Source organism: Corvus hawaiiensis, chromosome 27, assembly GCF_020740725.1.
Source record: "Corvus hawaiiensis isolate bCorHaw1 chromosome 27, bCorHaw1.pri.cur, whole genome shotgun sequence".
Taxonomy (NCBI): domain Eukaryota; kingdom Metazoa; phylum Chordata; class Aves; order Passeriformes; family Corvidae; genus Corvus; species Corvus hawaiiensis.
Window position 1 is genome coordinate 3,770,597 of NC_063239.1, and position 26,019 is coordinate 3,796,615.

A 26,019-nucleotide genomic window follows, 5' to 3' on the forward strand; every position below is an offset into this window, starting at 1 on the left:
CCCCTTGGGGCTATTGGCCCAAGGAAATGTCTATCCTCGTCCACATCCCTCCCTTAGAGATTTCTATTGGTCCCCAGTTAAGCCATCCCCATTGTACCACCTCCCTTTATAAGGGGTTCCCTGGAGCTGCTGGAGGCTTGTCTCCAGGGGGTTGCCTGCAATAAACTTGGGTTATCCCGTGTGGCAAGCCTCCTTGCTACTTTTTATCCTCTCCCTCGTCGGGACTGCTGACAGCCACTGTGCCTGGAGCTTCAGCTCCCGTGGGCAGAGCTGAGCTCCTGAGGAGCAGCTTTAAAGCCGAGAGCCTCCAGCTGCTCCCCACTCCTGTCGCACACCGCAGGAGCTAGCCTGGGCAGTGGTCAGTGGCGGTCATTGCGACAAGGCTGATGAGGAAAGAGGACTCCCCGTCCTGGCCTTCCCAGAGGGTCCTTCCCCAAGAGCTTTGAAGCTGCCTGCAAGGGCCTGAGCTCTTGGTGCCCTTGGCCATGGCAGTTGTCTGCACCAGTGAGGTCTGTGAGGAGACAAGTTGTCCTCGTGGCACTGGGGCTGTGTCCAGGCAGCCCTGGGGACGCTGGGCACCGTTACACTGCTGTCCTTCCCTGGGCACTGCCCTTCACAGCCCAGGCTGCCTCCAGGGAGAGCCCTGGGCTCAGAGAGGGACAGGATCTCCCGTCCCAGAGGCCGGGATTCAGGCCTTGGCCCTTCTGCTCCATCAAACAAAGGCTTTGCTCAGCACCAGAGCCACCTGCCCAGTGCCTCTGCCTGCCTGCAATCACAGCCTCCAGTGACTGGCTCGAACGAGGCCCTTGGGAGGCTCCATCAGAAAGGGCTTTCAGTGGCAACTCTGAATGCTCCAAGACACTTTGGGTTTCTCTTCTGACTTGGATTTCTTGAGGGACTGCTGCTATCTCATCTCAGGACCTGAGGATCCTGGACTCAGAACACCAAATACACTGCAGGGCTCATTAAAATGAAGAAAGGCCTAATGAGTTGTTGCCTTCCCACCCACCCCCTTTGTCAAGTCCTCAAGGATTATACAGCTAATTAGACATTGGAGGATTAGAGAGAAAGATTCCAATGACCCCTTTGAAGACATGATAGCAGCACTGTGCAGCTGACCTTGATCCAGGGTTTCCTAAGGAGATCGTGACCAATGGAGAAACAGTTCCTCGTGGCCCAACACAGGATGGACAGCTGTGCCCATCACCTCCAGCCCCCAGCCCTTTCTCTCAGTGGCTACCTGGGACCTGCCTCACTTTCTGTCACATGAGACTTCTGAATTCTGTAGTGAGGTCACAGCTCCTTTGCACCAACTTCCACCTCCTTTCACCCTAGATCTGGCTGCAAACAGGCAGGGAAGGGTTTCTGCTAATTAAAAACCTGCAAAGATATTAATTAAAAATAATAACAAAAGAACCACCTCCCCTCTACCCCTCCCAAAACTCCAAACTAAACCCACCAGCAATAAAATAAGTAAACAAATAACTACAAACCAAAAGCCCCACCAAACTCCGGAGGTGAAACACGATAAACAGTAAAACACAATAAATGAGTCCCACATCCTCCACGACCTCTGCAGACGGTGCCCGCTCGGGCAGGGAGGTGCTGCACAGGGCCAGGTCGGCCTGGTGCCCTGCCCAGGGCCCCCTCACAGCCCCACGGCTCCCGGTCCCGCTGAGGTTTCGGGGAGTGTCGGCTGTCTCTGCCTCGCCGTCCCGCAGCTGCCGGCACACCACGCTGGCCCTGCACGTCCCCCTGCTCGTCCAGGACTCTGCCCCATGTCCAGCACTGCAGGATCTCCACGTGCCCATCGCACCAGCTCCCGCTGCCCACTAGCCACAGGGATACAGAGACAGCGGGGCCTGGGGACGGCAGAGATGTCACCAGCTGGCTCCACACTGAGCACTGGGGGTTCTGCAATGGGCGGGATATTCAGTTCGTGGCTTCCTGTTACCTTAGTTCAGATGTGCAAAACAGCTGCTGCTGAGAGAATCCTATCTCAGACTGACGGGTTCCCTCCCAAAATGCTGCGTTCAGTTCTGAGCCAGCACTAAGAAATCCAAGAGCAAAAGAGCAAGCTGATTACAGAATCTTGCAAAATGACATCCAAGAACATTTTGTTATAAAATCACAAATACTAACAGAAGCTGAGAAAACCAACAACATTAGAAAACAAGCTTCAAGCACCTGGACTGGAAGAGCTCAGGCAATAAATTTAATTGGAATGAAGTCTTCTTTCTAAAATGTGAGCACTGCCATCAAATTTCCAAAACCAGTGAAAGAGGGAACCCCAGAAGCAGAAGCCCAGAGGCTTCACACACAGCAATGACATAGAACAGGGCAGGGCAAGCAGCTGCAAAATTTGTAACTTCTCCATTGCAATGAAGGTCTTATTTTAATTTTACTGTAGCCACTATTAATAAAGTGTAAGATTTGAGAGTCTTGAAAAATAAAAATAAATAAATAATAAAAGACTCCCACCATACCAAAAAGACAAACCTCATTTTTTTTTTACTGTCATTAGGCTGCTGAAAAAAGCAATCAAATTATCCTGCAAGTTCAGAGGTACAAAAGAAATCTGACTTGCATTTCTGCACCAAACCACAGGAGGGTTTGTCCAGTTGGACATTCAGATTAGGAACAAAAAAATTCATATTTTCTAAGATACTTTTCATGGTCATCCTCAATTTTTTCTAAGGCAGATTGAACCAAAGACCTATTATATTCTTGCTGGGAAGAAAGATGCTTTGAGTTATTTAAGCTTTGAGGTGCATTTAAAAATGACTTTAATGAAAGGCAGATACTCCCAGGCTTGAAAGTAAGGCACAGGTAAAATTGGTCACTTGCCTGCAATACTTGCAGGAAGAACACATTGAAACGCCCTTTCACACGAAAATCTAAAAAAATCTTCAATCTAATTATGGACAACAGCAGGCGGAGACAAGAGGAGAGCTGTTACAAATTCTGAGTTTGGTTTTCAAAGTGATTGACAGCAAAGCCTGTGTTTAACTTCAGCAGAGTTGTGTTCAGCGGCTCTGAAAACCAGAGACACGCTGTCTGAAGTGACAGAGACATGTCCGCACCTGGGTCACATCCCTTTCAGCCACCAATTGCACAGTGACAGCTGCTCCCCCACAGGAAAATGGTCTTTGGGATCATTTTAAGCACAAGCACAAGCACAAGCCCAGCGCAGTGTCAGCCCCTGCCCAGCTGCAGGTGAAGCCCAGGAGGGGAAGGAGGGATTGATTTGGGAGCTCCTGACTGCCCTCAGTGGACCTGGGCCTGGAGCCGTTCCCCCCTTGCCGAGCAGCAGCTGCGGAGCAGGAGCGGTGCCCCATGTGCCCCATCGTGTTTGGGGTGGCCAGGCCGTGGGGCCTGGGGGGCTGGGGAAGGGCTGGGGGGGCAGGTGCTGGGGCAGGGAGCAGTTGGGCTGGGGCGGGGACTCTCCAACCGCCCTGGATGTGGAACTGGAGCCCAGCAACTGCCAGAACGGCTGATGGAGCCCCAGCAGGTGAGTGGGGAAGGGGCAGCTCTCCCTGGGCCAGGCCCAGAAGGGCTCTGCGTGGGCCTGGGCTGTCCCATGGGGAACAGTTCCCTTTGGGAACAACAGGGCATTCCCGGGGGGCTGTTCCAGAGCTGGCGGCAGCTTTGGTGCTGGCCTGGGGACAGGCCTGGCAGGGGACGGGGACTCCTGGCCATGCCAGGGCACACCCACATCTCCTCCTCCCATCACCACGGCCACTAACGAGGGAGCAGCTTTTCACTGCATTGCCAGCACCCCAGTTTACAGCCAGCCTCAGCACCTGCCAGAGGCTGCAATGGGTTTCTCCCAGTCCCCTCCCAGATGATTCCTTGCGGCCCAGAGGAGCCCACAGGAAGGATCAGAGGGTGCTCAGGGGGCTGGAGCACTTCTGCTATGGGAAAGGCTGGGACAGCTGGGACCACTCTGCCTGAAGAAGGCTTGGGAGAGACCTTAGAGCTCCTTCCAGCACCTGAAGGGACTCGGGAAGAGCCCGGGAGGGACTTTGCAAGGACCTGCAGGGACAGCACAAGGGGGAATGGCTTCCAACTGACAAAGGGCAGGGTTCAGTTGGATAGTGAGAAGAAATTCCTCCCTGGAGGAGGAATGGTGAGGAGGGTGGAGAGGCCCTGGCACAGGTTGCCCACAGCAAACAGGGGTCGCCCTGGAAATATTCAAGGTCAGGCTGGATGGGGCTCTGAACAACTTCCCTTCTGGTGTTCTAATCAGGTAAGACAGTTCCTGCAGGTTGTTTCATTTTCCAACTCTGGGGCTGAAAGGATTCCTAAGGAGGGGAGGAAGAGCTAAGCTGGAATTCCAAGCTGAGGAAGGCTGGGAAAACATTTAGGACCAACTGCCTCAGGGACAGCCATGCAAACGTGAGTGTGCTCATCCCTGTATTCTTCCAGGTGGTCCAGGAGCTTGGAGTGAGCCAGCAGTTCCCTTCTCACATGTCTTCTCAACAGGGATCTTCCTCAACAGCCTCTGAGGTGAGTACAACTCTGCTGAGCTGACTCAGGACCGTTTTGCAATGGGACTTAAGGGAAAGGAACTGCAGGAACCCTGCAAAGGGGAAGCTGCTCAGCCATGGCTCTCCTGTCCCTGAGTGGGGTTCATTTCTCCGTGCCTGACTTCTGGATCCCCACTGTACCTCAGAGGAGACTTCTTTCCTCTGCTTGGTCAGTTTAACAATGTCTTTGACAGTGAACATGTACAACTATAAGAGGAATCTGATCTCAGATGGCACTGTTTAATTCTGCTGTGGTCACAGGAATCCATGTCCTAAGCATATTCAACGTGCTCAGTGCAGAAATAGATTTCATAGGTTTAAGTAGATTTTGAAATTGGTTCTCCATCAGGGAACACCCATTCTTGTTGGGATCAGAAGAGGCATCTCAGGTGGTACTTTGGAATAGGTGAAAGGGTTAAGATCACGGTACTTGTGAAAGCATTATGAAAACATAAGATACGGTGCTAAAAGTTAGCAAATGTTAGCCATAAGCTTAAGACACGGAATGTAACTTGGCAAGACAAAACTTGCAAGAATGAAGGACAAAGCTTGCTAAAACCAGTGAAGAAACTGCTGAAACAGCAGAGACTGTGCATGCCTAGAGGAGAAAGGTGAAAAGCGCACAGTGGAGAAGACACACGGCCTTCATCAAGACACCCCCTGAGGAAGACTTGAAGCCTTCCTCAGCACAACCACCAGGGAGCCCTGTGCTCTGCGTGTGCTAATGATAATGATGAGTTCCAAAAAATAGTTTGCATAACCACACCTTTTCTAAAGCAAATAATGAATATACATAAAATGTAACCGTACATGGTAATCTGCCGTGTGCCTGGGGTGGGTGTGTGCTAGGAGGAGCGATCCCCGCACAGCCGGCACCGAATAAAGCAAACGCCTGCTCTTGGACGCCGTCTCACAAGTGTGCCTAGGCTCGGTTTGGAGCGATTCATAGGACGGAATGCCTGCCCTCCTTTTAGCAGGATAAGGCAGAGAAGGAACATTAGATCTCCACTCAGGACTATGAAAAGACATTTTTTTCCCAGATACTTGCATTTTATTTCATTCTGTTTTCTTTTCTTCATTCAAGTTAATTCAATAATATGTTCCAAATCTATTTATCCCAATGCATCCAGTAAAGTTAAAAGAATGAAAGGCAACTAATTTTAACATAGTGCCCCTTCATGTCACCCTATTTGGTGCTAAAATCCATGGTAAAGTGTTTTCCGAAATCACTTCTGGAAACAAAAGAAAGCTTTCCTGGGACATTTTGCAAAGGCAAGTTGTGACAAAGGGGAATGGCTTTAAGGTGAAAGAGATTTAGACTGGATTTTAGGAAGAAACTCTTGGCTGTGAGGGTGCTGAGGCCCTGGCACAGGCTGTCCAGAGAAGCAGGGGCTGCCCCATCCCTGTAAGTGTCCAAGGCCAGGCTGGACGGGGCTTGGAGTGACCTGGGATAGTGGAAGGTGACCCTGCCCATGGCAGGGGGGTGGAATGAGATGATCCTTGAGGTCCCTTCCAACCCAAACCATGCTGGGGTTCTCTGAAATGACTTTAAATCCCACGATTCTCCTCTCACCTCCTGCTCCTTCTCTTGCAGGAGGCAGAAGAGCACAAACAACGACCGCAGAGTGGCGCAGATAAAGCAGAAAGCCATGGAAATCTGTCCGGGACAAACGCAGAAACGCCAGCAGAGAGCGGCACAGGGACATTCCCGGGCCCTCCGCTTCCCATTCCTCTCTCCAGACTCAGGGAAATAGAAGCGGAGCTGATCGGCGCTGATGAGGCGGACACTGAGGCGGAGCCTGGCGAGCCGCTGATGTCTGCAGTGGCAGCAGCAGCGGGCCAGGCTCCTGCCCCAGCCGCAGGGGACAGCGTGTGGCACCGCGCTGGCGCTGCGCTCCAGGCCGCCCTGCGGGACGGCAGCGCTCGGTACACGCAGCGCGATTTCGCAGCAGCCGCGGCCAAGTTCTCCACGGCACTGGAGGTACGGGGCTAAAGGGGTGTGACCCCCCGGTAAAGCCACGGCGGGGCTGTCCCGGCGCTCCCTGGGGCAGGAATAGCAAAGGGAACCAGGAGCACCAAGCTGGAATGCTTAGGGTTGAAGAGAAATCCCGAGATGCAATTTCACCTGAGATGTGAAAATTAGGAGTTCTAAATAAACCGCAGAAGGGGGGAAGTGTTGGACTGAACCAGAGAATCTCGGGTAATTTTGTATTTTTCTCCAAGTTCTGAACTGTATTAATGTGTAGAGGAAATGGAAGTCCCATAGCATGAAAAAAATGCTCCTCTTTTTAATCCCAGCATTGTTTAATCAGCAACAAATGCCCTCTCAATACTTGGGAGTTTTCACTCTGCCCTAGATAATGTTTTCTCTCCACTCTGACTCCAATCTCTTCAGCCAGGCACTTGAAACCCTGAGAAAGGGACCGCCTGCACTTCTTTTAGCACTGTTCTGCCAAACTTCATTCAAAAGCAGTTGTCAAATACTAGGGGCTTTCCAGTTCACAAGCAACTATCCTATCCTCAAATATCCTATCCCTAACTGGCTTTTTCTACAATACTGAAGTAATTTTTTTTAAGTGATAAATATGACAGCAGCTAGTGAGTAAAATGATAAAGTATCGTCATTTTTAAGTGCTTTGTTGCCCCCTATATTCTGAAATGAGCTGTGGTAGGGACAGCACCACGGGTCACTTAAGAGGAAAGGAGGGCTTGTCTCCTCCTAAGAGGAAAGGCTGGTGAATGGACATAGCAGGAAAAGGGATGAAGAAATGAATCCCTGGGATTGCGGACAGAGTGATTGGGACATCACAGAATTGTAGGGCTGGGGCTTCTCAGCAGTCTCTTAATCCAGCTTTCCCCAGAAGCAAAAAACAAAACATCCCTGAAAGACCTTTCTGTCCTCTGTACTGATTTTTGTAATGCTGACTTTAGTTAGAGCCACAGTCTATGAGACTTGAGTTTTCTCCACTGATCAGTCACAAAAAGTATTTCCACCTAGCAGCACATGGTGTATTCTAATATTTGGAAATCATGGTTTTGTTTCATGTGCAGCTTTGCAGTAAAGGCTTTGCTACAGAGGACCCCTTGAAGTCCTCTCCAGATGATATTTCCAGGCTTGCCAGTTGGATTGAGTCAAAGCTCGTCATCTGCTACTTAAAACTGGGGCAGCCTGACCTTGCTCTGCAACATTCACACAGGTGAGAGAAAATATGGATTAGAGTCACTGCTAAGACTGAAATCCACCATGAAACAAAGACTAGGAATAACTGCAGTGCAGGAAGAACCAGTCTAATGGTGAGAAAAGAAGGATCAGGAAAACACACCTTACATGGGGCACTGGTGTTTCGATTGGACTAATGGCATCTGTTGAAGTGAAGGGTCTAATACACGGGCCAAGGTTCACCCACATTGCACCTATGCCTTGTACAAAGAGTATTTCAAAATAACTCAGGTTCACCTTCTGAAACATTCCAGATGCACAATGTTTCCAGGGAGATGGGCCAGACACCTGCTGCTCCTGCCTGGGGAGCTGGGGGTTAACAAGAACTTGTGCTGTAGCAGTTTTACTTATGCTACCTACACGCCGAAGGCAAGAGAGAATATTGCCCCTGAAACATTTCTTCTAGAATACACAAACCCCTAATGAAATTGCATTTAGGATAAAACCACAATGAAATTAACCTTTAAGTAATATTTTTAGTACTATTTTCTTCATCGACCACAGCTGGAGAGAGAGGGAGAGGGAGAGGGAGAGAGAGTTCCCCTGACATTGGAGATGTAGCATGGAGTTGTAGAGCAGAAGTGCATACAGTGTCTGCCTCAGTCACCGTTTGATTCTTAGAAGCTTTAATGACGTAAGAAACCTCAGTCTAAGCTTGTCCATTCCTCTTCTGTCTCCAAGGAGCATCATTCAGAACCCCTCTCACTTCCGCAGTCACCTGCGCCAAGCCGCTTGCTTTCGGTGCCTGCACAGATACTCGGAGGCTGCAAGGTACTTCTGCTGCTCGGGCTTCCACAGGGCTCCTCTGCATCCCTTTCCTTGCAGCTCTCGGCAGTGACGCATCCTCCGAGAGCCAGGCTTTTCCAAAATCCGTCGGAACTTTGCACTGGCTTTGTGTGTGTGATCTCAGGGGCAGCAGAGCTCCAGTCTTCCCAGTTCATGTTAACGTGAATAATCCCACTTGCGGCCCTAAATGACATCATCCAGGGCTATTTGCTGGCAAGAGTTTAGCGAGCTAAAAATGTGTTTGCTGGTACTTTTCTAAAAGTTGGACAAGGACTTGGAGTTCTGTGTAACCTTTGGTATCAACCTCACGTGACACTCTGTGAATAGGACCTCCTTTCAGTCTGGCCACAGACCCCCTTCTCTGCCTGCACACTCCTCTGCTGCTTTTGTCCTCAGGAGCGCCATGGTCGCGCAGTATCTGTACGTCTTGGCTGAAGGAGCTGGGCTGGAGACCAGTGACCTCATCCAGCTGTACTGGCAGGTAACAACTGACAGCCTGGGAAGGAATCACAGGATATGCCAAGCTGGGAGGGACCCCCAAGGACCACTGAGACCAACTCCTGGCTCATGGAGTCTCCATCCAAACGACCTGGTTGTTTTGTTTGGGTTTTTTTCACTAAGTGTCTAATTTTTTTGCCCTTTTCTAGGCTATGACTCAAGAAGCCCTTAGTGGAGAAGTCTCTTTTTCTGTTCTGTACACACCTTTTGAGAAAGAGAACAAGACTGACAAAATAAAGGAGGCCAACAAAAGCTTTGCTGAGAAGCACCCTGATTACGTGCAGCACATATTTACAGGTAACAGCAGTTTTCAGCTGCCCTTAAGCACTGCGGACTCCGTTTGTGTGGCTGAATTCAAAAGAGTTGGAGACAGTTGGAAAGTTTGAGCTGCTTGGGCTCCAGACACTGTGGGGTATTGGGCAGAATATGCTTTATCTCAGGCATCAGAAAAATGAAAGCAGTTGATGCAAAAGGCTGCAGAGCCCTAAGATTCAAAGCCCAGTGAGAGCTGGATGTGTTGGTTTTGTCATCTGTGTTTTGCAAGGTTGCTGGAGACCATTTCACTCCTTCTTTGACTTCCCTTATTTTTCTCCAAAAAAGTAACTTCTCTTACAGCTGAAAAGAAATAGGACAGTGGAAATTATTTTCCTTTCCCTATGCAGATCCTCACGGAATTCACCTGTTGCCAGAGAGGGCTGAATCTCACCCTGACCAGCAGTACTTACTGACTCTGGGCTTCAGAAACAAAGAGATTGGAAAAACCGTGGAAATGTCTGTAACTCGAAAACTGCCAGTCTTTCGAGGTATGCCAACTTGCTTAAGAACTGGCCTGGCTCAGGGGTGACCCCCACAATCCTTACTAAATGAGAGGGTGAGAGGTGTCTCAGGACCCATTCCTCCATGCCAGCCGCCTTGATGGCCCAGCTCTTCCCATCCCCTCCACTCCTCCTCCAGTTCACCCAACATCCTGCCAGATGCCCTAAAGAAAAGGGAGATGAATAAACAGCCTCTGTGGTTCTGTAATTTTGCTTCATAGGCCGGAAAAGAGCTTTCAGTCCCAGCATGGAGGAAGAAGAAGAAACATTTTGGCAGAACACTGGGAAAAGGATCGTGGCAGCCATGGCTTTTATAGGAAGCACTAAAATAAAGGTGAGTATCCCATTCCCTTTCTGGTATGTGGTGTGTGGGAAGGACGTGTGCTGTTGGGGGGTAATTCCTGCTGCACATGCTCCTCCAGTGTCCACAAATGCTCCGTGAATTGCATTAGGAACAGAGCTCCAGTGGCTTTAGACACTTTTGAAAAGGAGTCCTAATGATTTAACTGTGACCACTTGAGAATCCCTCCACATGCAATTTTTGCCAATCTTTATGGCCTTTATTAACTCCATCAAGAGTTAATCATTGCTACTTGAAACACTTCTCGTGATTGAGATCTGGATCTCTGTGGAATGAAGGATGTGAAATAATCCTCCCATCTGTTACAACCATAAGCCAGGTGATGGTAGTTACCTCTGCTCCATCCTTTCGGCCATAATGGACACAGCTTTTAGCACCCTGGCTGACAATTAGCACAAAGGTCAACAATCAAATTTGCACATAGACGAGACTGTTTTCATGCAATTCTTAAATTATTCTCTTGAAAAAAGAAACATGAGCTAGAGATCTGGGGAGGCTCTGACTTCTCTCCTCCTAGAGGGCAGTTGCTGGAGCAGCAGCAAGCACCGGAACTCAGGCACTCAGCAGAGGGAAAGGTGTGCGGGGCTTGGCCAAAAGCATCCACGCTGGGGTGAGGGAAGTGGAGTGGATGGAGGGCAGATGTCCCTGAGGAAACACAGCTGCTTCTTTCCAGTGCTTTCCTGAAGCCCTTTGCTCTTGGCTTTGGATGACCAAAAGCCCCAGTTCCCAATGTGCAGAGTAATGCAAGTGGCAGCTTTGGGAAAGGGGAGGATCTGTTCCTGCTGGGGGCATTCCCTTCGATGCACTTGGAGAAGTTACAACTACAAACAGAGTGTGGGTTGGATACTGGATACACAATAAAATCCTGGTCTTTCTGAAAGCCCCAGAAAAACTGGGGCTTTTTAATTTTTTTTTGACCCCCCACTTCTCTCTTTGCTTTTGGAGCTGAGATTTCTCTATTGCAACTACTGCAGCCTCAAAAGAGTAACAGGAAGAGAAAAAACTTTGAAATCAGGCAGGTTTTGCACTCCTCATGACTCCCCTCTTCTGTAAATTAATTTGGAGGAACAGGAACACACAGTTCAAGTGGAGATAAGCAGTGAGGTCTGGTTTCCAGGGCACAGGGAAAAGAAATTCATCCTGTCAGAGATGAGAACAGAGTGCTGCCTTAGGACTGCCCAAGCCAGTCCCCACTGTAGGCATTTACACTGCTGCCACACACCAGTATTTTCTATGAGCTTTACACCTTTACATTTAAATATTCTTGCTGAAACACAAGTGCATTCCCAGAAAAGCCAGGGTAAAACTCCAGCACCACTGAAGGCAGCAGCCAAGTGACTTTTTTTTTCAAGGAGGCTGGCACAGCAGCCCCGTGGTTTAGGCAAGGGCTACCCTGGTGCCACCTCCACAGCAGGAAGGACAGGGAACTGGGCTGAAACATGGGCCTACAGGTTCATAACCAGTCCCAGAGGTCGGTGTGGGACCTGCCATGGAGAGGAGGAAAGCCCCAGGAAAGAAGAGAGAGTCACTGAGTTGGAACAGCTGCCAGGTCCACATCCATCATCAGGGGAAACATATTCCCTTCCCCTTCAGTTTACAGAGCGTTCAGTGATCCCAGCGAGACCGAACCTCTGACTCAAGGAGCAGATGGCAGTGCCAGTTCTACCTGGGAAGAGAGATGGGCACAAAGCCAGAGCTGCTCTGCTGCTGGGGACTCGTCTCTCTTTATGGCACTGACAGAGACTGGGCCACTTTTGTTTTCTTTAATGTATTCCACAATTGTCTTCAAGCTACAAACATGATGCTGTTTTATTTCCATCACACGTAAGCTAAATTAAAAACGGCCAAACTTCAGCTACAGACTCAAGCATTACAACTTACTTGGAGAGGAAAAAATAATATATTTGGGATTTAACAGAACAAACGTTTCTTTCTGCCGCCCTCTTCCTCTTTTGCGGATGCAAACGTGCAATCCAACTTCTTGTTCTGCTCAGGTTGGTTTTGACCAAACCATCTCAGTGCTAAAGCCAAGCTCATTAAACCATGGCAACAGTTAAGAGAAGTCAATTCTGCCCCCTCGGTTTTGCAGCCACACAGCCTGGAGTTCACTACGTCATTTATACACACACTGCTCTGGCTCAGATGTGAAGGGAAAGCCTGAACATGCTTCAAGCCTGACATGTTCCTGGCTGCCTGGAGGTCAGAGACCACCTCTGTAGGTTTTAGTTCCTCCAGGGTCTGTCTTTGAAACCATAGATTGGCCTGTCTGTGCCCAAACCATGAGCTGACACCCTGCACCCTTTCCTCAGCCTCCTTCCTGAGACTGGAAAAGCCATCCAGGAAAGTCAGGTGATGTTCAGTGGAGGGGGTGATGGAAAAGCCCTTTCCAAAGGAGAAAACTGCATTCGTCTTTGTCACCTATTGTCTCCCCTTCCCATGTATCATGATGACATCTTTGTTCTCCTAGTCCTACTAGAGAGGTTATAGCAAGAAAGTCTTTTTGTTCCCTCTCTAAAGCCCGTCCCAGCAGCGTGGCCTGAAAGGTGCTGGATGGCACACTGCTGAGAGCAGGACCAGCACAAACACTGATGAGAAGCCTTGAGGCACAGGAGTCCAAGGATCAGGGTGCTCCCTGTGCCTCTCCTCTCACCTCCTCTCTTTTCCCGGGCAAACAGGATGAGCGTGGCCCATGTGCACGGGCCATCGAGCAGTTCCACCACGCCAGCCTGCTCAGCCGCCTGCAGAGACGGGAGGAACAGGCCCAGGTGATGACCCAGGCAATGGCTGAGCTGGCGACTGCTCCCTACCTGCAGAGAGTCTCTCAGGAGGATGACAAGCTGGTAGGTTTGGATTTCCAACACTTGTTTTGGCCTCTGCAAGCTGGGAGACAGAGCAGGAAGGGCCAGGGCAGAGTTCTGTATTTCCACCCTGTGCTCTGGAAGTCGTTTGTCCAATGTGGGGACCTGAAAGAGTTCTCAAATCCTCCTTCAGTGCTTTGACAGAGGAGGTGCTGATCACCTGCAAGGGTGATTGATAGAGCCACCAGGACTCACCTGTCAGTATCTATGGAAAATCCCTTCTCTGCCCCCAGAACCTCCCCAGATCAGTCTGGAAAAATGATTGCAATGATTCAGATCATGCTGCCTTGACATCTCTGACCTCAGAAGGCACCTGCAGCAAAACAGCCTGAATCCGGCTAGAGCTGAGAAGGAGAGGGGGAAAGGAGGGAAAATTGATTTTCTGTGCTGGGTCCATGCACCACATACTCCCTGTCTCAGAACAAACCTGTCTGCCTGCTCATGGTAACTTGTCAGACTTGCTGCAGAGGTGCCCCAAGACAGTGAAGAACCCATGAGAAACATGGACTGGGCCCTTGGCTGAGCCAACCCAGCTCCAGCAAGGGTCAGCAGTGGGATGATGGCTGGAGCCAACGAGGCCAAAAGTGATGGTATCCAAGGGGGTTGGGGAAAAAAGAGGGGGGGAAACATCTCCTTCTTGCTCTGCATCAGTGGCAGATGGTGTCTCTCTTCCTCCCCCAAAGGGACGCCTTTGGGGAAGCCTTGTGCCTCCAACTGTGTTGGAGCACACCCGGGAATGTTGATATCTACAGACATAGTCCCAGTAGATCTTAATTCCTTGTCATGAGTAAAATGCTTGGGAAGAGACTCCAAAACCTTTTGTTTGGATTCACTTTAACTAACTCAACATTTTGGAAGAGAATTTTTTAAAAGAGTGCAGCAATAGCACAGGTCTCAAGTACCAGCTTTTCCCAGTTTGTTCCTCAACACTGATGCTGAGGCCAGGACAGCCTGGATCCAATCCTTGCCTCTCTGTCTCTGAATTAAGAGTATCTGAACCATCTTCCAGGAGTTGGGAAGGCTGCAGGGTGAGGCAATGCCAGGACTACCCTGGAAGGGGACTGTGGGGAGTATTTTAGATCCACAAGGACGCAGTGCAAGGGCTGAAGCAAAGATGAGTTGGCTGTGCTCACTGTGTGAAAGATGAGTCACAAAATCATCAGCGTGCAAATGATTTTAATTGGGATATAATTTGTGTATGCAGAGAAATGATTTCTCTGTGAATTCCACACCAATTGTTTGTATCTCGGTGCCACAGCTGCAGTCACTGATGGCAGATGCTGTGGACATCCTCGCAGGAAGAACTGGAGAGCGTGTGTGGACTAAAATACAGAAGGTAACAGCCTGCAGCAAAGGGCAGGAGAGCAGATTGTTCCTTGGGCAGGAAATGTCCCTAACTCCGGTCTGTTCAAAAGGCAGAAAAGAGAGGATGTGCCAGGTGAAACCTGATCCCGTGCCTTGACCTCTGTCCATGCTCAGGCTTGGGAGTCAGCGAGGGTCTGAGTGCATCCCTGCTGTGCAAACAGCATCCCAGCTGTTCAGCTGCACCAGGCACTGGTGTCAGTGCAGTGTCAGGCACTGATGTCAGCAACTGATGTGCCAGATTAGTTCTTATTTGGGGGGCTGGAGCCAACACCTATTCTATAAATATGAGAAGCACAGGCAGACCATGCCAAACCACAGTTGCAGGTAGGAACATCATTCCTCTGCTGCTTCCGGGTGGCATCCCCAGCAGGGCAGACACTGCTGGATGGTCCTAAAGGAGCTGCTGTAAATCCTGCTGCTGTTCCAGTGTCCCCTTTGCCCTCACTCCACACCCCACCCATCACCTGGGACACGTTTTCCTTCCTCTTTCTGCCCTTTGTGCTCACCCAGACACCAACACTACCCCCAAAATAGAACAGGCAGAGGAATGTTGTGCAGACATTTTAATTTGGTCTCTGGCTGAAGAGTCCTGGGGGCTCAGTGGTTATGGTTAATAGCGCCAAGCCCTGCACTGGACCTTTCTATTACGGGATCAGTCTTCCCCAGACTTCCCATATGCTTTTGGCCAGTGCACGATTTCCTAGGCTTTTACTTCAACTTGTTCAAAATGAGGCTGGCACCCGGAATCCTCTCTCTGATCCTCTGCATGTTTTTATGCCAAGCACATGACAGCAAAGGCAATCCCTGAGGTTCTTTGGAGAGCCCAAAGCTTCCTGTGCACCTGTGGCCATGGATCTCTTGGCAGCAAAGGAGCCACAGCCCAGGCACGAGTGCCCATCAAGCTTCAGCAGCACTGCAGAAAACTCTTTTCCATGGCATCATGCACGGTGCTATGTGCAGCCCATCCCCTGAACAGGTCCCCTTTGCCAGCCCTGTGGGCATGAGGAGGAGGCAGAGCTTCTCTGCCAGACTCCTTGTGCCCTCAGCACCCCAGGGCAGCAGATGGAATTGTGCATCAACTTTCCTGCTTGCCTCTCTCAAAAACACATCCCCCTCACCGACCCAAACCATGGCCAGAGCGTGTGGCACAGCTCCAATCCAAGGCCAGGGCTGAGGAGCACTTTAGGGACAACTCAGGACACGGATCAATACAAGAGGAAGCCATGCTTGGATTAATTCCCAGTCCGTTCTTCTGTGCTGTGCCTGAAGAAGGCACACTGCACTGGATGCCTGTCAGCACGGCCGAGCAGGAGTTTGTTTTGGTTTTTTTTTAATTATTTCAGCTTAAAATGCAATGGGCAGATTGATTCTTTAGATTCTCCCATGATGCAGGGTTTGCATCTTGAGTGGAGCTCCGTGTGAAGGGAGTCTATTCCAGAGCAATGAAGTAACTGAATCCAAACAGAAATGGAGAAAACAAAAATAATGACAAAGTCAGGTACCACTGCTGCAGCCAGTTGCCCAAGAGGAGGCTTCATGTGTTTCTGTTTCTAATGACTATTAGTTTTGAAATAAACTAATTGCAGAAGCTTTTAAAGTTTTTATAGAGGCGAATGGAGTTGCTTGTGACACCACTTCTTTCTAATTGCAGGTGGCACTAATTGAAGAGTACTTGAGGGAAGGAGAAGAGCATTACTTAAGGACCCCACACATGCAAATACCTGGAATGGAAAACATGAACTGGACTCCAAGGGGACAGGGATATTTGAGACTGAAAAATACAAACATGTTCATTCCCAACCCACGAAGCTTGGCCACAGGGCCAAAAAAAAGACGCATAGCTTTTGCAAAAAGTTGATTTTGTAGGTATTTTGTAGCTATTGATATCAATTTGATAGATGTTAATCTTATTTTAAATTATATTAACTTGAAAAACCGTTGAAGTTGTATTAATTTAAATTATATTTATTATTTATTATATATGTGTTATATATTATATATTACATATTATATATTATATATTATATATTATATATTATATATTTTATATATTATATATATTCAATTATTATTAATTTAAATTATATTCAATTGTATTTAACTATATAAATTGAACTTGTATTAATTTAAATTAAAGTGGTATTAAGTAGTATTTACTTGCATTAACTTGAAGTTGTATTAAATTCAGATTGCATTCATTTGTATTTACTTTTATTAATTTTATGTTGTATGAATTTAAACATATTGTATTAAACTGTATTTAACTGTATAAATTTAAGTTGTATTAGTTTAAATGTAAGTGGTATTAAATAGTATTTCCTTGCATTAAGTTGTATGAATTTAAATTCAGATTGCATTTATTTGTATTTACTTGTATTCAAATTGTATGAATCTAAACTTGTATTTAACTGTATTTAGGTGCATAAATTTAAGTTATACTAATTAAAATGGTATCAAATAGTATTTACTTGCATTAACTTTAGTTGTATGAATTTAAATTGTACTAAATTATTTATTTATCCATTGCATAAAACTAAGTTGTATCAGTTTAAATTTAAATGACGTTAAATAGTATTTACTTGCATTAACTGTTAGATATGAAATAAGGTTTACATTGCATTAAATTGGATTTACTTGTATTAAAGTTGTATGAATTTCAATTTCAATTGTATTTAATGTTGCAAACTTTTAAGCTGTATTTGTTTAAATGTCAGTTGTATTAAATTGTACTTTATGGTATAAAATGTGAGTTGTAGGAATTTCAATTTAAATTCCATTCAGTTGTGATCAATTTTACTACACTGTATTTACTCTAACATTGTAAGCAACACCAACCTTCTGCTCTGAGCGTATCCTGTGTCCAAGCTCTGTCACATCCTGCCCGAGCAGCTCTGGACACAGGGATCCCGCACCCTCAGCCGGGCGAACGGAGCCTCCCTTGCCTTCCCTGCAGCCGCCGGGACGCTCCCAAGGGGAAAAGCGGCAGCCGGGCCCTGGAGGCGGCGGAAGCTGCGAGGGCAGAAACACAACAGCAGGGCAACGGGCGAAAGCGAAACGGAGCCACGCTGCTGGGCCGGGATTAAGGGTGGGAAGCCCTTTGTTCTCCTGCGTGCCCCAGGGGCGGTGTTTTCCCCCACTGGATGGGAACTGGTTCCGAGCAGGGCACAAACCCTGCAGGGAGGAGCGGAGCTGCCCCTGCCTCCTCCAGAGCCCCTCTCGGGCTCAGGGCTCAGCCCCACGTCTCGCCCTCCCTCGGCAGCGCCTGTCCCGGGGGCACATCTGGCACCGCTGGGGCTGCCCGGGCACACAGGTTCCCAGAGCCGCCGGAGCTGTCAGTGGGAGCAGAGGACAGCCCTGCTTCTCCCCAGAGACCGCCCGAGCAGCTGATGCTCCACCGGCGGCTCCAGCTCATGGGCGCGGTCCCTGCTGAGGCTCAGGTTCCTCCCTTCTGGCCCCTGAAGTTTCTGCAATTTACGTCTGATATCTCCTGTGGATTGTCCTAGAAACAAAGATACCAGCTGTTGTAGCCCTAGCTCGGTCTCAGGATCCAGCGATGTGTTACGGCGCATTGCATCCCTCAGACGATCCAGGAATTCGGATGGTGACTCGGAAGGACCCTGTCTTATTGCGTACAAAGCTGACCAGTTTAGGGTCTTGGGAATAGCCCTTTCCACCCCTTTTGCTATCCATTCTTGATAACCTTTTAATTTCTTGAATTCAGCTGTTCTATTTGGATTCCAGTGTGGTTCCTGGAGTGGGAAGTAATCTTTTACATCTAATTGTTGTGTTTTGTAATAGTCCTCTGCCAGGTCTCGAGCTGTTTTCAAAACTAACTGTCTTTCTGTCTCTGTTAGTCCACCCACTAGTAATTGTATATCAGCCCAATCTGGATTATACTGTTTGATTATAAGTCACAAGCGCTCAGCAGTGCCTGCCGGATCACTTCGGTAATTTTTGGCAACGTTATACCATGCATCTAGGTCAGCAGTAGAGAAAGGTATTCTAATTAACATTGTATCCCCATCAGGTGCCACTGCCTCTCTCAGGGGTGCCATCAGTACCTGTTTCCTGGTTCGGGACGAGACAGGACTGCCCGGGGGAGAGGAGGTTGGCGTTGGTGCTCCTTCCGAGTCCGCATCCTCTTCCTGTCTCCTAAGGGGAGGCTTAAGCAAATTGGTTAATCCATCATCATCTTGTCCCTGGGCTGCTGCTTGATAGACTTTGTCTGACCTTGTACATCTCTGACCTATACTGCATGACAAGCAGCATCGTTTAATTCTTCTTCGGCCCTTATTATTTTCTTTTTCCAGAGCTAACACCATAGGATCACTGGGGGGTTTGATTCCACAATCTCTCTGCCATTCAGGGTGTTTTCGGAGAGAAAAAAATGCGTCAGCGTAGGAAACTTCTTCCCATTTACCTTCCCACCTCAGAAACAGCATTAATTGAAGCAAGTTCCATTAGATGGCCATTTGGCTTCATTTCCTAATTTATACAGTGGCCACCACTGGGTACAGTATTTTATAAGGGTTCTTTTATTTTCTGTGCCTCCAGCTCCTACTATCTCCTTCCAATGTGCCAGAATACAGCCGAGTGGGCTTGCTCTGGGGATTTCCTTACTTTGTCTGGTTCCCATCCTATTCAGAGTTGGAGTTCACTCAAATACTGTGCCACCCCCTTCGGGCCACCTGTATAGTGTATAGGTCACTCTTTATAAGTTCTCTTGTGCCTTCTGCCAAGCCTGCTTTGCTGCTGCTGTTTCTACCTCTGTCCCCTAGTTTTATCTCGATTCCACCCAAAAAAAATTTATTTTTTTTTTTTCTCACACTCTCTCACAGTTCTTTCCCAATTTTCTTCCCAAACCTCCCAAATCTCAGGTACCAAATGCGACTTCCCACACACAATCCTTAAAATCTCAGGCTCAAAATCAGCTTCAGAGTACCTCTAATAGCACTGAGAACACAGGCTCTGCCGTCTGGCAGAAGAGCAGTATCACTTCCTCGTACAAACTTTACACTGTATTAATACCCATGCAACCTGCCATCCTCCCATTGAATAAAAGGTTCTGATACATCCACAAGAACTAGTTATTCCACGTACTCTTTCAAACTCTAAATTCTCTGCCACTAATCTTTCTGCAGAGGTTCTCCCAGCCACGATTCCAAATTCAACAAGCAAGCACTCCCCCCCAAACAAATGTCTCAATATCACACTCTCAAACGACACACGGCAACACGCACGCTCCTGTTTTACAAACGAATAGGCGACCTAATACACATCTACACACATAAAAGCAGTCCGACAACAACCAATATCCACACAGACATATAAGCAACACAACAACATTCAAACCAGCTACTAGTAGCAAAAATGTTCGCAACTCTCGCTTGTAGTAGTTTCAGGGTCCCGCTTATATTTTTCGACACGGTAACAAGTTCCGGTGGGACCCCTCTGGAATCACCCGATCCGCTCCCAGGATCACTAGCGGCCGCCCTATCGGTCGGCGATTCCCCCTTGCCGGCTCCGGTAGCCGGTTGCTTGCAAGTCCCACCTTGACCCTCACAGGGACTGCGCTGAACGCGGGACGTCTCCTCGCGGCTTACCAGCAGCCCTGGCCACGCGTACGACTTATAGGCAACCTAAATGCAAAACATACCGTTTATCCGCAGTTCCAGGTCGTTGTCTGTCAGCCGCAGTGAGCGAGCCAAGGGGTGGAGATCCTCCAGGAAAGCCCTGGGGCGCGCCTAGGACGTCCGCTCCTCAGCCGATCCTGCAGCCGGACAGAGTTTCTCCTGGCTGCTCGCCAAATGAAGAGCGGACAGAACTCCACTACTAAAGAAGTAGTAAAGTAGGTATGTTTATTTCCAGCGCTGGGACGCACGGGGGATCGCTCCTCCAAAATCATGTGTGCCGACAGCTGCATTCGGCTCGGTATTTATCCGGTTACAAGTTCCATATTCATTAAGTTTCCCAACACGCCTATACATATTCATCACCTAGCCCCGCCCAGCCTCGCTTCGTATTATAATGAACCCAAAAGTCATTTACATCCGCGTTGCGCTTGCGCAGTGTTGTTTGGTGTTTTTTGGTAGGGGTCTCCGAGGGTCTTTTTGATGAAGGCCGAAGGTCTTCCTCGTCCTGAACTTTTCACCTTTCTCCCCCGCGCATGCTCTTTTGTACCCCTGGCCTTTGAGACTGGTTTGAGCTAGTTCACAGGATATCTGTCGGAGACTCCCCCTGGTTTTATCAGAGGTCTCTTATCTTTTCTTCCTGCCCTGGTATGCTGGCCAAGCTGGATGCATTGTTCCTGACAAACTAATTCTCCTGCTTCCCATCCCCCTGATTCACTGGAGCGTATTCCCTTCTCCTCAAGGGAGCTGAGATCCCAAGAGCAGCTCCAGATTCACCCAAGGGAATTACCCAAGGTGATTTTTCTTTTCTTGTGCATCCTGAATCTTCCAGGATCCATGTGAGTCCCCCCCCAGGCACCTCCTGGAGTTTTTTCATATCCATTCTAAGGAGCTGAGATCCCAGGCAGAAGCCCCAGCAGAGCTGCCTCAGGTGCTTTCTTCCCCCTTGCAAGAAACTACATCCTTCTGGGTTCACCTGACATTCCTCCCAGGATTCTCTTGGAGTCTTTCGATCTTTAATTTTGAGACCTGAGTTTATAACCACGGGCCCACAATCTTCCAGGGAAGGTTTCCAATATGTTTTTTCTCCTTTGGAGAAATCCACCCAAGACTTCTCCCAGGTAGGTCCCAGAGTCTTCACATCTCCTTGAAGAAGCTCCAGGAAGCAGCACCAGATTTCTCCAGGGAAGATTCCCAAGATGTTTTTGCTCATTTGGAAGTTTTCTCTAGACCGGGATCCACTGGAGACTCCTCCTGGCATCTGCCAGGGTCTTTTCATCTCTGGTTTAGGCACTTGAAATCCTGGGTAGAACCCTTAGACTCCTCCAAGGCAAGTACCAGAGCTGATTTTTCATGGTTCCGGGATCTTCCGGATCTACCTGACATTGTTCCCAGACACCTCTGAGAATCCTGACCTCCAAGTTCAGAACAAAAAATCCTGTCTGGCAGCCCCAGATTGTTCCAGGGAAGCTGACATTGATACATCTTTACTTTTGCAGTGAACCTGCATCTTCCAGAATCTCCCTGAGACTTCCCAGGCATCTCTTGGAGTCATTTGCCACAAGGAGGACTAAGGAACTGAAATCCTGGGTATCAGCCTGAAGGGCTTTTGTGCCAGGAAAGAGGGAGCTGTGCAGGCCTGGAGGAGTCCAGGGGCAGCCGCGCTGTGCTGCTGAGGAGCAGCTGAATGTGCCTCCTCTTGTGCCGGGGCTGCGTCCGTGTGCGCCGGTGGGCACGCTGAGGAGCAGCTGAATGTGCCTCCTCTTGTGCCGGGGCTGCGTCCGTGTGCCCCGCTGGGCACGCTGAGGAGCAGCTGAATGTGCCTCTGGCTGCAGGCTCTGTGTGCGGGCTGCTGCTGGACACAGAGGCCGCCTTGGCCTCCTGGTGCGAGGCGGGTGCAGGGCTGGGCAGTGCCCCTGCTGCTGCCGAGCGCCGGGCAGGGCTGGCTGGGGCTGTGGCGCTGGCCAGGCTGCCCGGCTGCAAGGGCCGGCCAGGACAGCAGCTGCCCCACTGCGGCCCTTGTCCCCGCCAGGGCCCCCGGGCCAGGCCACGATGGCTCCCACTGCTGCTGGAAGGACAAGGCCTGGCCCTGGTTGCCCCGAGGCTGCTGCTGCTGCAGGCTGACCAAGAGCAGGAGGTGTGGGATGGAGGCACGGCCTTGGCACACTGCTGGGCAGCCCTGGCGCAGTCCCAGCACCGGCCTCTCCCTCCCTGCCCGGCCCTCAGCTGGTGCTGCCCTTGGGGCGCTGGGCCTTGGCCTTCCTCTTCTCCATGGGCACCTCCTGCCACCCGCCTGTGGCAGTGCAAGTGGCTGCAGCCACCCCAACCCCAGATGAAACACTAGAACCCACTGTTTGGTGGTCAGGCACCAATGTATAAAGACTATCTGGTTAGGGTGAGATGCCATCACCCCTTGGTGCGGTTATTTACATGTTCTAAATTGGTTGGTTCTTGTTCTCCCCTCCCTGTTTTATGTATAAGTCTGTAAATATTAATTTCCCTTAGGTAAATATGTATCAGCTCTAGAAGTTTCTGTGTTACTCGATACCCCATTGGCTGTCCCCTGTAGTCCCTCCTCTGAGTTCTTCCCATTGCCTACTTCATTGTTAATCCTGCCTCCTTAGCCGTACCCTATTGGCGGTATCCCTTATCCCCGCCTTTCCTGCTGTCCTGGGTTGCAGGGTTTTCTATTGCCATCCTCGTGAGCTGTTGAAATCAGGTGGGGCAGTGTTTCCTTGTCTCCTGCCCCCAGACTATCTTTCTGTTAATGGCCCATCATTGTCCTGCCGCATGACTCAGAGATAACTCCCTCTGGGCTATCTTCTGTTAATGAGCCTAATCAACACTTGGCCTCATGACTCATTACCCCATTGTGAGATGCTCCACCCAGAAGGAAGAACCAAGCATCCCATCGTGGATATAAGCTGAGATTCTGAACACCAGAGACAACCCTTCCACTGGATTTCCAGTGGACAGGAGCTACACAGCCACCACGTGACCTTCTGAGGAAGAGCAGCCCCTTTTTTCTACAGGATCACCACTTCAGGAGGACTGCAGCCACCATTCTACCACACTGCTACCACCACCCTGATTGACAGGGTGTCTGGTTGTATTCTGACTCTGTCAGTTTAACCCAGTGTTTTCTGCCTTTATTTTTGTTCGGTTTTTTTCCTTTTCTTTAATTTCCCCATTAAATTGTTATTCTGACTTGGTGTCTCCCACTAGTTTCTTTTCAAACTAGTACACCTTCCCCGAGTATAAAATCCCTGGACCCTCTTCAAAAATCGGCTCTTCGTCCCTAGTCCCTTCACCTGTGAATAAACCTGCACGCGGAACCTATACGAAGAGTCCCCTCCTTCCTTCTCTGCCTCTGCTGTTGCACCGCGACAGCTTGCCCAGGACAAGCTCCTTTGGGTGAGGAGCTCCCTCTCTTCCTTGGAGCTGCGGACACAGAGGATGCAGCCAGACCTCTGGGCTTCTTGTTACCTGGCTAGCACGCCCCTCACCCGCCTGCCTGGGGAGCTGCTGCCTCCTGAGCCAGGGGCTCTGCTCTGCTGCCCTGGGTGCCCCGGGGCTCCTGAAACACCCCAGGGGCAGGGCAGGGCCCAGAGGTCACAATGTCCCCTTGGTTCCATGGGGCCCCGCAGTGTCACAGTGCTCCCTGCGCACCCTGAGGCCCCACATCAGCCAGCGCAGGCCATTGCCATGAAGACTCCCATGCCCAGACCCAGCTGGAACCAGCCTGAAGCAGCCCCTTCCAGCACAGCCACTCACGGCAACAGCCCCAAGTCTGGGCAGGGCACCTGGGCAGCCCCAAATGCCTGTCCCAGACTGGACAGAGCCCGTGTGTGTGTGCCCGCGGGTCTGTGCTGCAGGAGACACCTGCAGCACTTGTGACCTGCACACCAGAGCAGCCGCAGAGGGAACAGGAGGGGGCCATTAGTGTTGCTCCTGGGTTTGTGGGGGGTGATCTGCAGGTGTGCGGTGGCTGTCAAGGTTCCTTTCCCTGTTGGAGCTGCTCTGGGTATGGTTTGCTGTGTCCATCTGTGTTTCCTTGCAGATGCAGGGATTTAGTGCTTTCCCTCTGGGGGTCAATACCTTGGCTGATCTGTGCCTTGGTGGGGCTCCAGTCACTGCCCAGCCCAGGCTCACACAGGCCTGCAGATACTCTGGGCTGTCCAGGCAGCTCCAGTTTCTTGTCCTGGAGAACATTCTGTGCCCTGTGCCATGGGGGACAGTCTTGGGTATGTTCCTCAGTGACCTGTCACCATCTCCACTGTCACCATACAACAGTGGGTTTGTCCAAATCAAATTCTTGGGCTTTAGCAGCTACTCATGTGAGCACTTTCCCTCTCCAAAATCCATGGAGCTACAGAGCCTTGAGGTGGGGAAATTCTCTTGGCTTAAATTGACATGAGCTTGGAAGAAGAGCCAAACCTTCAGTCAGTGCACTGGGGAGATCCCACTTTATTCCCAAGATGCTATGAAAGCATCAGCTCTGGGCCCTTTTAGACACACTCTAAAGGCTCCAGGTGATGCAGAGCTGGTTCATCCTAAATCTAAATAGTCTAAATCTAAATAGTCATTTAGGAAAATAATAAACACAAATAACAATACAGTGAATGATAATAGTAATAAAAACCCAACAAACCCGGAGGTTCAGGTCTCCAGGGCCCTACTATGAGAGTCATTTGTGAAAAGAGATTAAAAGCTACCAGAAGAGGTTCCTAAAATCAGTTTCCTAATTGCCTCCTTGACTCCTGGTTCCTCAGGCTGTAGATGAGGGGGTTCAGTGCTGGAAGCACCACTGAGTACAGAACTGCCACCAGCAGATCCAGGCATGGCGAGGAGATGCAGGGGAGCTTCAGATGGGCAGACACAGTAGTGCTGACAAACAGAGAGACCACGGCCACACGAGGGATGCACATGGAAGAGGCTCCTGCTCAGAGGGGACCCTCAGCACAGCCCTGAAGATCTGCACATGGACACCACAGTGAACACAAAACAGCCAAAGTCTAAACAGGCACTAACCACAATAAGCCAAACTTCCCACAGGTAATGTGAGTGTGAGCAGGAGAGCTTGAAGATGTGTGGGATTTCACAGAAGAGCTGGCCCAGGGCATTGCCCTGGCCCAGGGGCAGGGAAAATGTATTGGCCGTGTGCATGAGAGCGTAGAGAAAGGCACTGGCCCAGGCAGCTGCTGCCATGTGGGCACAAGCTCTGCTGCCCAGGAGGGTCCCGTAGTGCAGGGCTTTGCAGATGGACACGTAGCGCTCGTAGCACATGATGGTGAGGAGGGAAACCTCTACTCCCATGAAGAAGACAAACAGAAACACCTGAGCAGCACATGCTGAGTAGGAGATGTGCCTGGTGCCCCAGAGGGAATTGTGCATGGCCTTGGGGACAGTGGTGCAGATGGAGCCCAGGTCGGGGAGGGCCAGGTTGAGCAGGAAGAAGAACATGGGGCTGTGCAGGTGCTGGCCGCAGGCTCCGACGCTGATGATGAGGCCGTTGCCCAGGAGGGCAGCCAGGGAGATGCCCAGGAAGAGGCAGAAGTGCAGGAGCTGCAGCTGCCGCGTGTCTGCCAATGCCAGGACAAGTAACTGTCTGATGGAGCTGCTGTTGAACTTTTTGTCCCTCTTGGTAGGAAGGAGAAAAAACAGGGACAAGTTCCAGAGATTTCTCTGAGGAAAATGAGAGGCATTTCTCAGAGACCATCCCCCTGCTACTCAGACCCACTTTCCCTTCGTAGGACTGCTGCCTTCAGCTCTGTGCCTGGAGCTCTGCTTGGTGCTGGATGAGTGTCCTGTGAGGAGCAGATCCTCTGCCCACAGCTGCTGAGGAATCAGCCCAGCTCTGCAGCATTGACTTCAGGGGAATTTGGGGAATAGCAGACAGTGCTCTGGCTTCACATTTGCACTTGCAACTGCTCCTAGCACAGAAGGGCTGGTCAGCA

The 26,019-nt window shown here is 49.8% G+C and overlaps 1 protein-coding gene and 1 pseudogene across 1 annotated transcript; one reads left to right on the forward strand and one right to left on the reverse strand.

Moving 5' to 3' along the window:
- The first annotated feature begins 5,718 nt into the window (after positions 1-5,718).
- LOC125317635 (spermatogenesis-associated protein 16-like) lies at positions 5,719-16,363 on the forward strand. The gene is made up of 11 exons (XM_048287510.1): positions 5,719-5,737; positions 6,124-6,510; positions 7,581-7,726; positions 8,431-8,520; positions 8,932-9,016; positions 9,183-9,330; positions 9,696-9,836; positions 10,070-10,182; positions 12,885-13,049; positions 14,326-14,403; positions 16,084-16,363. The coding sequence occupies exons 1-11, from the start codon at positions 5,735-5,737 to the stop codon at positions 16,288-16,290; spliced, it is 1,563 nt and encodes a 520-aa protein (XP_048143467.1). The 5' UTR covers positions 5,719-5,734; the 3' UTR covers positions 16,291-16,363.
- Positions 16,364-24,761: 8,398 nt separating this feature from the next.
- On the reverse strand, positions 24,762-25,790 carry LOC125317608 (annotated as a pseudogene).
- Positions 25,791-26,019: the final 229 nt, after the last annotated feature.

Coding starts and splice junctions, on each gene's coding strand:
- LOC125317635 (XM_048287510.1), top strand. Junction 9,017..9,182: donor TCATCCAGCTGTACTGGCAG/GTAACAACTGAC, acceptor GCCCTTTTCTAG/GCTATGACTCAAGAAGCCCT. Junction 9,837..10,069: donor AAAACTGCCAGTCTTTCGAG/GTATGCCAACTT, acceptor TTTGCTTCATAG/GCCGGAAAAGAGCTTTCAGT.